The sequence below is a fragment of the Pleurodeles waltl genome, chromosome 3_1 (genome assembly GCF_031143425.1).
Source record: "Pleurodeles waltl isolate 20211129_DDA chromosome 3_1, aPleWal1.hap1.20221129, whole genome shotgun sequence".
Classification (NCBI taxonomy): domain Eukaryota; kingdom Metazoa; phylum Chordata; class Amphibia; order Caudata; family Salamandridae; genus Pleurodeles; species Pleurodeles waltl.
This window is the reverse complement of record NC_090440.1, coordinates 1,641,273,743-1,641,288,388: the sequence shown is the minus strand read 5'-3', so window position 1 is coordinate 1,641,288,388 and position 14,646 is coordinate 1,641,273,743. Positions and strand designations below refer to the sequence as shown.

The window sequence follows — 14,646 nt, the reverse complement described above, 5'->3', positions numbered from 1 at the left end:
GCCCTCACTCACCCATCACCTTACCACTCCTTGTTAGCAGGTCTAGAAAAAGGTTTCAGATCGATTTTCTTTTTCGCAACCAACGCCTACTGTGTCCAGGTTATCTTGACATCTTTGTACATTTTCAAATTGCGGTTTTTCCATTTTCCATTTATGCTGTCGATAAAGTATTTGCTCATTCTTCTGTAATACCTAGAAGCACTTGCAACGGGAGAGGTATGCGGCATTAGGCCTCAGAACAGGGGCCCTTGCTCGACGCCTGACACGTTCCTTTAGCTCAGGTAACAATTAAAAACACACAGAATTATGATATACCGTTTGTTTGTCTCAGTCTCTAGTTCTCCAATATTTCTTCGGAACAGATGAAAGACTGTAGGGTCTCGTGGCGAGCAGTGCGTGTACATTCTTGAGCCGCTCGGCAGTGGAGGGAGAGGCATATTTGCTTTATAATATTACATCTGAGTCTAGTCGCTTTTTTTCATTATTCTGTTGGAGAGATAGTCACTCACTGCATGGTAAAACGTGTTAAAATCTAAAATTCCACTGCGTATAAATGTCACCAAGCACCACCATATGAACTAGCTCTTGCGCAGTAAACGTGGATTCAGTAGAACTAAGGAGGATATGGAGAACGGTGGCCCTCACAGCTACTAGCTTTGAGTCACTTTAGGGGTACAATCCCCCAAAAGGGTCTAGTGTGTGGCTACAAGGGCTGGTCTATGGTGTGTGGATTTCAAGGAAACTTATGGTTCCTGCTGCAGGCTATGTAATGTTAACCCATTTTATCTCCTTTGTAGTTCCCTAGAACATTGTGAGTTCTGTTTTACAATGTGATAGTTTTGAAGAAATCCATTTCAAATTCAGTGATTTTCAGGTATAAAAACTAGATAAATGTTTTGTTTCTTTATATCAATATTAATGCACTTATAGGTTTTGGGACTTCTGAGCACCATACAATAAATTTAGAATTGAACTGCAAGAGGAAAAAATACCACCATTTAGAAAGAATGGTAGAGGAAGGGTGGCTGCTATGGAAGACCCACCAGAGAACAAACACTGCTGGATGTCAGGGCCTGATCTCTGATGCTAAGAGCATTCTGCAGAGGGATTCTTGGGAAAGGGAATTCTTAGTAACCATCTAAAGATAAAATGTCAGGAGTACTGTACGCTGAAGCCTGAGATGTCCAAATGCTGGACGCCACATCCAAGAAGGCTCAAGCAGAACTTCTAGGTTTTCTAGTAGTAAATAATGCCTCTTTCTTTTCTAGGAAAGGCTACATGACACAGAAAGGTTTCAGGTCGCATGGTTCGAATTTAAGACATAATTGCCTCGAATGTAAGACACAATAGTTTTCCATTCAATTTTCATAGCATCACAAAAGTATTATATATCGTCATAAAAACTAAGACATCTGTTTTGCTTCAGAAGTATTGTCTCTTTTCCGATTCACATAACTGTCATCTTTACATAATTGTTCTCCTGTATTAATGTAACTCAACTGCTATAGTACTGCAGAATACATTTGTGATCATTTCTTTGGAAACGTGCTTTATTTGTATAGATGTGATTTGTCACAGCAGCTCAGACTCCTCTTTAAGCTGAGTTATTCACTGGACAAAAAAATATCAGTTGCTGTTCCAGTGTGGGAAGATTTTCTTGCTTGTACCCTGGAGGAGACATGCTTTCAGCAGTATTGTTTCTCTCTCGTTTCACAAGTCACTAATTCCACCACTTGGTTGGTGTTTAATTATTTTTAATTATTTATACATTTGTCTGGTGCACACTGCATAAGTGAATAGCTTCTTGGTGCTAGTAAGCGAATGCAAGATGAAAAGCTAACAGGGGGGAAGTTGACTCAGTAAGGTTTGGAATGACAGGGGGCTCTAAACGTAAGCTGTAAACAGATGATGACTTTGATCTCAGCCTTGGTTGTGTACCACATTTGATTCATGGCTTGAGGTTTACTTAAGGGAGTCTTTGGTAGGCCCAGTTGGACCGCTGCCTTTATGTATTATTTATTTATATATTTCTCTTTACAAGTTGAGCATTGGATAACATAGCTGTAATCTGATTTACTGAGGACCTCTTCAATGGTGTCCTTGTCTTGTGATCTGATGTTCTGAGCTCTCGTGGCTATGACTCCTAGTCTGCAGACGCCATGAAGCACGAGGCTGCTGTATTAGCCACAGGCCAGAATACCACTACATTCATGTTTAGCTCCTTTTGTGTGGGAGCGAGGGGTACACTGAGCAGCTTTACCTCTGTGATGGTGCTGCTGGCATATCAGTTGCTGCCTCTGGTGCCTTGACGCTTTCACGGCTCATGTGGGATTCCTTTCAAGCGTCTCTCTCCAGCCCTCCAAATCCATAGCTCACAGTACACATGCAGTGATGTAGTTAAGTGGCCACTCTTGCCAAGCATTTCCACCCATATTTCACTTCTCCTCAAATTTTGAATGGAACTCTCTCATTCGTACCTCCTGTTGCAGCTGTGCATACCTTAAAACAGGCCAGCTAACAGCCTAAAAATATAGTATACTTGAAATCGATAAATTAATACGGTAATACGATAAGTAATGAAGCCGTATGTGGCCAAATAGTTTGTCGTGCATCAGTGACAATACTGGTATATTCATGCACAAATAATCTAAAATGTAATAATGGATTGTCCCTTTTAGACGTCCAAAAAAAAATCAGGTAATGTAGGGTTTCTCTATCCTTGTAACTCAGTTTTGTCATTTAAATTGTAGTCCTGTACGGCCTGCAGTTCTGAACAACTGATTATAAAGAAGCATTGGCAAAGCCAATATCCCTGCCTTATAATTGTAAACGCCTGGATACTTCCATCTCTACAGTCTCCGAGCCATCATTCTACACACAGTCTCCCGTTCATCACCCAAGGAAACTGAAACCCATCTTTGCACTTATGCCTCCATTCATCTACTCAATAACTCGTTTTTGCATTCACCCACTTGTTATTACCCAAAACCACACACACACACACATGCACACTTGCTGCTCCGGCTAGAGGTACTTTCATTTGTAAACCAGATCTATTGGTTTTGCACGTGCTTGTTTAAATGGCATTCTTGTACCTGTGTTTTTGACTTTTGTATTATTCACCCAGCACTGCAGGTGCCAAAAAGCACATGGCAAAACATGAGTGTATAGTCTCACTTTTGACCTAGGACAACTTAAAATCACAACTTGTTTTTTCCCCACCGTGTTTGCAGGTAAGCTTTTGGTAGCATACAACTTATACTTGCAATACTGATGTCTGAAATGGACCGTATGTGTGTGCGTGAGAGAGAGAGAGACATGCACTGTTGCTTGCTATGCTGTGCTTCTTCTGTGAATGAGAAAACGTCACAAAAAGGGAATCATGCCAAAAAGGGTGAGATCAGGCTCTTGTGCTCCTGCACTCTGTGCTTTGCTTCTACAATCTCTGTTGTACTAACCTCCGTTCTGTAGTCTTGGATTCTGTGCTCGGTCCTGCAGTCTGTGCTCCTGCAGTCCGTGCTGTACTCCCACTTTAGTCCATTCTGTGCTGTGCTAAAGGTTGCCACCTTTTCGTTTTTTATCGGCCTCCTCTTTTTTTAAGCCGAGGCCAGTAAAACCTTTGATAAAAGCAATAGCATCCAATTGTTTTGCCCTTCTGAAACAAACCTAAATAAAGGAAAAACATAACTACGTTATTTACAGAGTATGTGAGAGCTGTCTAAATCTTTTCAGAATGACTGTTAGTGCGAACAGATGAGCGATTATCTTGTTAGAAAGTAGTCCTGCCAATTTTACAGAAATGTATTTTCTCCTGCCAGCTCTTGGCTGTTCTAGAATAGCAAAACGTTAAAAATGTCCAGTATTTTTTCTAAGAAAGGTGGCAACCCTAGCTGTAGTCTCGCAGTATGTGTTGCACCCTTCATTGCACCCAAGCCCTTTCTCCAGTATTCTGTGCCCTTCAGTCTGTGCTGTTCCCCTGTTGTAGGTGCTTAGTTCCAGCAGTTTATGCCATGCTCTTGCAGTTACTTCTGTTATATAACAGCCTTTGTTCTTATGTTATTGGAATTTGTAAAGCACATGGCTACCCAAGCTGGGCTACCTATGGGGCTTGGAACGGCAGACTCTCAGCTCGGGGGTAGGGGTTGGGAGGGGGTTGGAATTCCAAAGCTTTTGGCATAGAAAGGAAAAACTCTCACCCCTTACCAGGACTTTCAGATTCTGAGGACTAGAGCAAGGTGAAGGTTACTCGAGCACAAGGCCAACTGGGTATATATGGTGACACCAGGAACTTTCGGGCCGGAATTGGATAGACATTTATAAACATAACACAGTGATTTGAAATGGATGTGGCACTCGATTGGAAGCCACTGAAGTTCACAGAGCATACTCGCCATGTGTAGAACTTTAGAGGATGGAGTAGCAGTCTAGCCATCACATTATGCTCAGTCTGGAGATGCCTGATTAGGCTCTTCCTGACAACTAGATAAAGGGTAATGGAGATAACTAAAGCCTGGATGTCCGTTTTTTGGGCAGAGCTGGAAAGACAGACCAGAATTCTTTTTTGCCATTTTAGTATGGCAAAACAAGTGGCAGCAACCTTAGTAATTTGATGGCCCATGGATAATTTATTATCAGAAACCAAGCAACATTATGTTTCTCCAGAACAAATAATCTGTGTTGAATGAAGTGTACATTATCAGTCCTAGGGAGGAAGAAGGAGAAGCAAAAAAAAATTTGAGTCTTCTCAGCACAGGGCTCAAGGAAGAGTAATCCTACTAGCTGAATCATCAGCCTGTACGTCATTAGTCTAGCTATCGCAAGGCCCATATTTGTATCACAGGATATGTTATCAGTGGGCATAATATGCTAGCTTTTGCAGGAGAAGTGATTAATGGTACTAGACCTGTGCATCTTGAAACGTATCACAGGCGGAAATATTCCTTTTGAACATCTCTCTCATCCGTATGCAGTGTCAGAACTCCTTGCCTCTGAGACAGTAAAACCCTGTGTGTTATATAAAAGTAGGGCTTTTCTGTGGAACACCTACTCAAGTAGAAGACTATCAAATGTAGAATTAAGGAGTATGGTCTTAATAAGCAAAGAAATGTTCATGTTGGTACCTTTGTCACTTGCACTAGCTAACCTATATCTATAGAAATATTTATAATTCTTCCATTAAAAAGGAAATGCCTGCATATCAGCTAAATAGCTGATAATACCAGTTTTGGAAACTGTCTTTTACTCTCATATTGGCCTCAGTGACCTTCATAAGATAATTGGGATCACACAATAATATCTAAAGGTACACTGTGCAGTGTATTTGCTATTCGATGCAGATGCATGCTTAATTGGAGATTAGTTAAGGAAGGAAGCCTTCTCCTGTGTCTTGGAGAATACATTTTTGCTGGTTTGTTTGAGGCCTCTGATGTATCAGCATCATGCCTACTGGTAAGCATTCCCTTCTTTGTACAAGTTTAGATCTCATGGAATTTTACTTGCATGCTGTGCTCCGTGTTTGTCACTGTGAACCATGCAGGCGGTATTCCTGGCATAGCGCTGACAGATGTCTGAGCTTCAATCATGCCTACAAGGAAAGATGCTCCCATTGCTCCTCTGACCACTACCCAGATGTTCATAGCTGCTCTATTGATTCGAAACCAGATGCTGCACTGTTTTTGCCATCAGTATCGTAGGATTTGGGCTTCTCCTGCATCTGTGTGTCTATATGTATATTTACTCCATTCCAGTGAGCTCTTACATACGGTACATCTGGTAAGAATACAAGAATCTCTTGTTTTTATTGGTTCTGTTGTGTGTGATTAGGTCTATCAACACGATTGACCTTACTTATTTTGCCATTCCCACACAACCACAGCAATTTCAATCAATTCCAGACCCAGCTCCACAACTCAGCTGATGATATTAAATAGACTACTTCTCTGTGACCTTTCTGGGAACACAATAGTGCATTTACCACTGCTTACTATAGGCTGTTCACTGTTGCTCCTGAGAATACTCTGTAGTGGATTTTGATTTCCTGTGGCCTGTGCATGTCATGGGCTGCTGCTCTGTTGCTGCTGGGTAAATCCTGCAGAATTTTTCCAATGGCTCTCTGTAACAGCACATAACATTGCCTGTTTCTCTGTCCTCTTGGGCATTTTTACTGACTATAACTAATGAGAACTTTGGCTGCTCCTCTGTGGCTCTTGGATGGACCTTCATAAGCAAAGTCTGAACTCTGCCTGGCACCTCTAACTCTCAATCTCAAAGTGGAAGTGTTAGCTGTATGAACAAGTCATTAATTTATTGATTTTAAGATTTATGACTTGCCACATGTGTTTGTCTCATTGTGTTACTGTTTGCAGGCCTGGGTGCCCAATTGTAACCTTGTAGCTCTGGCTACCTGTAACTAGTGCAGACCCGCAGAATGCCCTTCGATTGCTCCCGGATAAGTTCTAAAAGGGATTCTCTAGGTCTCGCTTTGTGCTTTGCATGGCCAAAGAGGCTCTTTGGGTCATTTGTAATGCCAAGGCCTGCTCTTCTGTTGCTGCACTGCTTAGTGCTGTTTTTCAAAGGGACACAGTCTCGCAGAATGAAAATAAGTGAAAGAGCTGCATGCTATTTTCTGTTAATTGTTTATGCTAAGAGTTTTAACCACAGTGGAATAAGGTTATAAAAACTGAGCACAAAGAATGAAGAGTAGAGATGATTCCTCATGCCAGGTGAAGCTGTACAAAATCTGTTCTTTGGTTCGAATTGAAGGCTACGGGGTTTGGGCGGTGCTTGGCCTTTGCTTGCTTATTGTGCACCTGGCCTCGTGAAATGAGAATAGCAGACTTTGCTATTACATTAGACATAAACTTTATTGCATAAACAGGTATCCAGGTGTGAATGATGTCTAGAGCTTAAAATAGGTTTCATTTTCTGCTGTGCTAGAATTAGATTAGCTCTTAAAAATTCCAAAACGAGGGTAGTAGTACATGAATTTATACAGGCAATCATGTTGGAGCGGTTCCTCTTATTCACACTTTTAGTAAACACTGCTGCTGCCATTAATTTGTCTTCACTGCAGTTACAATTTATATAGTGTGCAGTAGGCTAGGAGTTTTGATTTTAAAATAAATCTTTAAAATGCGCTGCTCGTTTTCTAGCATTCTTGGGTGTGTAATTGTTTAATGAGAGGGGTTGGACTTCCACTAATTACCTTTGTAATGTCTCATGGGATTGATTGTTCCCTTAAACACCTCTCTCTCAAGTATGATTCAGTGGACTGTGGGGTGGCTGCAGTACAACAGTTTTTCTGATTCAGGAAGGCACATCGAATGAGTCCATTGTGCCAGGAGGGATAGAAAACAAGCACCTGTGTTTCTAGAAAACATATCACTCCATTGTGGGTATGTGCTGCACCAATGATAGACTCATTCTTCTCGCACTCATTTGTCCTCAGATTTTCACCTCAGGTCTACCCTCCTTGCAGTTTCTTGTAAATTTCTCCATCTTTTGTCTAATCTTTAGCTCTGTAGGACAATCATCTGCTGTACGTTCATTTCTTACCTTTATACTTGATCATTATGTCGTCCCATTTAACAATGTTGTCTGTAAACAGCATTCTTTTGCTTCTTTGTGGTCGTTAGAATGGCTATGTTGACAACAGCGACAATGCTATTCAATCTACACTACCTAATGTTTCAGATATTCCGCATCCCTGTGCAGTCTGTCTTGATACTCTATGCCCCGTTTTCGTTTCTTTAACCCTTTGTCTGCCCTAGCCATAAGCGAATCTCTCCCAGTTTTCTTCGCACCCATCTAAGCCGCGTAGAGAGCCGTTAAGAAAAATATAATTTTGTTCCTACACACACCTTTTAATATTTAATATATTCGATGGTCTCTTATAGGAAAAAAATAATTATTTTATTATCTGAGTCATTCCCCGTTAGCACAGTCTCTTCGCCTTTTCACTGTTTAAACGTAGTCCCTTATAATTATTCTGAAAATGTGTCTCTAGCCTCACGATTCCTACGCAGTTCAGACCTTTTTCGTTCTCTTATGTTTCATGATTCCTTTGCCGTGCAGCAAATTACACCTTGTCATTCTCATTTCCTCTAGAATGTCTTTTTGCCAACCCTGCATGCACCTGAGGATGTGTCCTAGATGACTTGCAAGCATTTTTGAATCATGCCTTTTTCCCTTCTCTAAAAAACACCTAATTAAACTTTGCTCTCCCAAATCACGTGTCTTCGAAATTCTTGTTATGCCAGCTCCCAAAGAAAGTGCAGCACCCCCCCCCCCCCAACTAAAGTGTCTTCCGTCCAATAGAAGCAGTTACTGCCTAATAAACCCTTGTCCACTAGCTACCTGCTTTCTGTTTCTATGGAGTGTTCAGATGTCCTCATGTCCCATGAATGTTCAAGCCGAATGTGTCTTAGAGGTCATGGTGTCCAAGGTCCTGCTCTACACAGCAGCAGCCCCAACCCAGATATTTAAGAGAAAGCTGGTAAATCACTTTAGAGCTATTGCCCCCCAAAATACACAAAAGAGTTCCCAGTCGTGTATTAGTTGAACAAAAGCTGTTCATTTTAGAAAGAAACAATACTGCAACAACAGCAGAGGGCGCCTCTAAGAGTCCTAAGTTTACCCACATTAATCATAACCAGAATAAGGATACGGGTAATAAGAATACATATTATTGTTAGTAGTATTGTCATTATTATTAGTTTTAATAATAATAATGACGATAATTACTACTGATACTGCTACTAATACAAATAATGTAATGATAACGATAATAGTAGTTTGTTTATTTATTTGAAGAGCCACTAAGCTTACCTTGCTAGGACGCCTTGGCAGCCGTACTCTGTCACATGGCAGAAGGAAGTGTGGTTGGGAGCAGTGTCTTTTAGTGGAAATGCTGGACATAGGGACATAGGGATTTCATTAATTACCCTGGGATAGCACACTTTCACCTTTTATTCAATTGTTAATATAAATTTGTAAAAAATATATCAAATGTTTTCACAAATGTGTTGTTACATCGATCCTATTTCTAAAGAGATTGCGTTACGTGAACATCACTTTACACTACAGGACTTGCAACAAATACTCCTCTGACTTGCAAGTGTGTATTATATGCAACACTGGCCTACAATTTCTCAGAAATTTCACATCCGATAAAATAAAATATAAAACATAATACCCAAAAATACATCTTTGCTTATTAATACCCACAAAGTCTATTTTGTGCAGAAAAAGTGTAAAAGAACTCCAATGTGGCTTTAAAATAAAGCGGGCTCCAGTTGAGATAAAATGAGGTATATGCATTTTTAAAGGTGTACAAGAGAGAGTTGTCCTGAACGAAAGGGCACCCGCCACTGGTCATAATGGAATGTAGCAAAGTCAGCAACTTACAGAGAATTACTTGGCATTTTCATTATTTCAGGCCTTGTATTTTCAAACATCTCTGGACATGTGTTTTTGGTTTCATCCCTTCATCAGCAGAGAACAAATATTTCCTTCCTTTTTCAAAGGCCACCTGCCTGGCTGCTCAGCAGATTTAATTGCAGGCACCTGATATCAGTTGAATACCATTTTTGTTCAAGTGGACCTCAAGTGAGCTGCAGAGTGCATCCTGGTAAGGGTAGTCCTGTACATTTTAAAATTATATCCCAAGCCAAACACAATAATAAAACACCGTTCATTACCCCAGTGGGCAAATTCAAAGTAAGAAAATTGTCTTTGCTGCAAATGTTCCAACCTGCTGCTCTGAAAGTGGCCATCCATACAGTCACACATATAACTGCTCCTCTATGCATTTTTAAAGCTGTAGCCGGGGCTGTGGTACTGCCTAACCTTCGTAATGGATGCACCATTATGAGATAACAAATTGATACTATAAGCTACAATTTGGGGCTGTGCAGAAGCTTCAGTTTTGGATCTGCATAACTGTATATTCATGGGATACAGATTGTGCCACTCGGTTACTTCCCGATCCCTAAGGAATAGTGGAAATAAAGAAGTACCGAGGGAATATTTTACTACTATTTCTACTAGTATTAACAACATTTATATAGCACAGTATATCCCGGGGCCTAAAGCACCAAAACGGACGTTACTTAAGTAAAGTTAAATGTAGGTGTGGCTGTAGACCATTTTACATACTTGTAAATGCGCATGACAAATTTGACTGTTTTTTTTTTTCTTTGAAGGTAGACTTTTTATGTTACGCTATTGGCATTTGTACTGGATGCATTCTGCCATTGGTGTGACCTCGTAGTGCCTTCAGCAGTTCAGTGATGCCATGATCCTGGGGTTACCTTTTTTAGACTGGTGTCTGACTCGGCGTGTGAGGCTGTGCTACTAGTATTTGTCCTAGTATTAGGGGGAAGATTTAATTTGCAAAAAAGTGGTCCAAAATTGCACACCTACTTTGTGCAAACCGAATCTTATATTGCAAATCTGACCTAAGTAGTAATAGATCGTACTGAATTGTCGTGGGTCATAGACTGACCTCCCTAATGAATATTAATTAGGCAGGTCCCAATTAGCACACACTACGATTGCCTAATATTACTACAGTGGCCTGCAAGGATCAGCAGACCAGCATCCCTGTGCTAGGTTTTCTAAATTTATTTTTCAGCAGCCTGATTTCTGTAAAGGAAATTGGGTTGCCTAAAAAAAAGGACTGTTTCCTTGAAGCTGGTACCCAGTTTGCAAAAGGGCAAACGTTCAATAGGGACCCTTTCTGTTTTGCAAATGAGTTACCACCTCAACTTGGGCATCTGTAACTTATCACAGTTGGTGCATAGGGTACTGATTTGCAATTTTAGAAGGAAAGCCCACAGCATACCACATCCAAATTGTGGTTTGCTACCTATTTCTTAAAACTTTAGTGAGTCCCAAAATGAGTTTAGTACAACGTTTCAGCAGTTGTAAACCCTCTGATTTGACTGCTAAAAAGTTTAGTACATATGGCCCATTTCCATTAGATAGCTACAGCTTCATCACTTTCCCATGTACTTTTAGTGTTGCCTGCTTGAAGTTGCCATTGATGGCACGATCACAATGATAATAATAATTATTATTAATAATACAATACCACTACTACTGCTACTAATAATACAGAATCTCATATTACAATTGTCATTTGTAGGTGCAGCTAGTAACTGATGTTGTTATTGCTAATTTAATGGCAATCCATTTGCTTACAATGGAAAGCTGAATTGCCCTTGTCAGAGTTCAAACTCGGAACCTGTAGTCAGTGATGCTGAGCGCTTAACCCAATGAGTATTTTGCTGACTTCTAAGTTTTATAAACTGAATAAGCAGAAGGGGACATTGTATGTTAATATGACAAAAATGTATTTCACTATTTTAATGTTCTGCTAAAATAAACTGTGAACACAGAATTGACCTTCTTCTTTTACTTCTCTTGAAAGGTGATGTCAAAGATATCTTTGGGCAGACCATTATTCATCACCATATCCCTTTCAACTGGGATTGTGAATTTATTCGACTGCACTTTGGCCATAACCGAAAGAAACATCTATCTTATGCAGAGTTTACTCAGTTTCTAAAGGTAAGACATTTTCTTTCTGTTTTGCCACATTCAACATGCACCGAGTCTTTCGATCTTTATCATTATGCCACATTGTTCTTTAACAGTACTACAATATGTGTGAATGTTTATTATCTAAGTCACTTAAATAATCAGTAAATCAGCTTTTATGCAACTGTGCTTTACAGTCAATGAGACCAGGACACTAGGTGATAGCCTTTTCTATGATCATAAGCTACAGAAATTGTGCTACCAAGGATAAACGATTTGGTTTAGAATGCTTTCTTTTGAAAATCTATTATTAAGATAGTTGGATTGACAAACCACCAAACATAGTAGTGTGCCCTGTTCCCAGATGGTCCTTCTAGTATGATGTTTTATTTGGTCTATGAATAGATGTCCACTATATGCTACATACAAGGACAAATTAGTGTTTATATTAAAGAATTTTGGAAGGCACACTTTATCATAGATGACACCAAAGGCACCTGGCTAAGAGCTCAATCTGGATGGGTAAAGAAATCAAGTCCAAGAGTTCAAAACTATGACCACAAAGTGGGGCTACATGCAGTGTAAAGCTAGTCAGCCTTGGTCCCATTTGTTTTTAGGTTCATAGCTTCTCCAACCAAAGGCACTTGGAGGCATAGAGCTTTCAGCATATAATGCCTACCCCACCTAAAAAAGTGAGGTCCTCCAAGACCTTGTCTGACCACTAAATATTTACATTGCATCTACCCTGCAAAATCAAATCACCTGTAAAAATTCTTATAATATAACACCTCTCCCACCCAGAAACAAATTCCCTTCTCAGTAGCCCAAAGTGTAGCTTTCAGGTTTCCAGTTGCGCCAATATCAAAATACTGATCATCTAAGAGTTACTACTCTATAACACTCTGTGCCCCAGAAGTGCATTAGTCCTGCTAGATCTTTCCTCTACATTTGAAGTAATTTCACATTTTGTACTCCTCTATCAGGAGGCTGTGTCTGCCTGTATTGGTAGCCACCATTTGTTTGGTTCATATCGTCCCTAGAAAACTGTTCAGACTATGTCAAGCTGTCATAATTCTTCTGTAATACAATTAACACTTTCGACAGAGTTCCGAAGGATCAACCCTTTTTCCAATCTCTTTCAGTGTGGCCCTGCTAGTCAGCATAATCCCATAGCATGAATTTGCGAGGGAGGTGCATGTCATTCAGACCCCTCTCATTTGATGGTGGTGTCTGGGTACAGCTCACAGATTCTGACTGCCTAACATATGTCCAGGATTCAATGTCCTAAAACTGGTTCCACCTCAATGCAATGAATCAAAAATCGAAACTCTGCCCATGCTTGCTGTGAGTCTTTCATCACTACCATTCGGTTGACATGAGTCATTTAGTCAAAAAAGCCATAGGTTCAGTATAGTCTGACAGGAGCTAATAGGGCTGCATTAACAAAGATACATTCATTAGAATCAATCCCTTTTCAAATACACAAAAGATATAAAATAAGATAAATCTAGTGAACAGCTACTCTTCTGTATTTTAATAAAGAGGCTTGAATAAGAAATTAAGGAGATGATGATGCATTAATGCAACTTAACAAAACAATGAGACGTTTAATGACTGAAAGGCCCTTCGTTAAAGCCCAAGAAAAAAAACCTTTAAAATTGTGGCGTACAGGGACGTCCTGGATATGGCTTCCTCACGAAGAAGTCACATTAATACAAATATAATAAAACAGTAAGCAACACCGCACACTAGGCTTCTAGTTTGCTCTCAGAAGTCTCATACACATAAAATAAAAGTACACATTCTTTCTGCAAATAGGAACAAATGTAACTGCTAGCTGTTTTAAGCCTATTTAGTCTCTTTTAAACAGTGTTTTCTAATTATTAAAACACTCATATGCCACTGCTGACCATTTGTACCAACACATATTAAATATTTTGGTGGAAAAACTACATTTCTAATGTGTAAGACCTTTGAATTCCCTTCCACTCCAACTAAATTTGAAACCGGCCATTTGAAGATGTGAAAAGGACTAAAGACATACCCATTCATATCAGTTTATGACCTGGTACCATACTCGAGTCACAGATGGTTTTATAATCCTTCCATACCCCGTGCTCCTGAATGGACAACTGATAACTAAGCAGTTCAAAATCAAAACTTTTTCAACTGAATCAACTTCTCCAAACCTTCACAACCTGATCTTCTGATGTTTGAAAATTTAATATTAAGATTTTAGGTAAGTATATTACAGCATAAATCGGCGAGAGACCTTTAAAATAATGTAAAATAACACAATAATCTTTATAGTTATGATAAAAAGAAATAATTGATTACATATTTTAAGCAGAAAATCCTATTAGCAATATGCATATGGTATATAAATCTATAGTATAAAGAGGTATATGTTGTAGGTTTATACCTTTTTGTTATTCAATTTTTATTGCTTGTAATAATGTATGATCTCAGATGCAATACATGCAATATGCATAGTAACCATTTCAAAATTACAGTAAAGCTATATATTGTAAGGACGCAAAGTGAATTTGTGTACTACTTCCCAATTCCAGACGTGTTTGAGCCGTGTTTCAGGTATTGCAGAAGATTATGTTGATTTGCAGTAAATGACGAAGTTAAAAAAAATGAAGCCTATTGAGTTGCAGAACCCTGTCCTCTTATAGCAGCCAGACACAGTACGTAACCTACAGGCTAAGTCTTCTAAATAATAAACTACCAGGGACACACTTCATTACAAGTATTCTTGCCCATTATGAAGTTTGAGAGGTAACATTTCAAGGAGTCAAGAAGGCTGAATATTATAAATAATAATCTACCAGGAACACCCTTCATTACAAGTATTCTTGTCCATTATGAGGTTTGAGAGGTAACATTTCAAGAACTGTGTGTTTATCTTCTAAAACCAATACGATATTACACCATGGGTTCAGTGGCAGATACAAGTTCAGTGGTGGGCCCTTGTTTCTTCTGTGAAAGCCATTAATATGGATGCTTCATTCTGTGACCGCTTCAGAACACCTAGTTGCTCATCTCTGATGCCCTCTTACCTTTCCAGTACATCACTTTTAAATTTGTTGTTATATATTT

At 39.5% G+C, this 14,646-nt stretch overlaps 1 protein-coding gene across 1 annotated transcript in view; it reads left to right on the top strand.

Annotated features, from left to right (window-relative positions):
- The window catches only part of SLC25A12 (solute carrier family 25 member 12), a 451,247-nt gene that overhangs the window by 163,914 nt on the left and 272,687 nt on the right, over positions 1-14,646 (top strand). Inside the window, exon 5 of the mRNA XM_069225331.1 lies at positions 11,432-11,571. Coding sequence (XP_069081432.1) covers positions 11,432-11,571 — 140 coding nt within the window. The remainder of the gene's footprint in view (positions 1-11,431; positions 11,572-14,646) is intronic.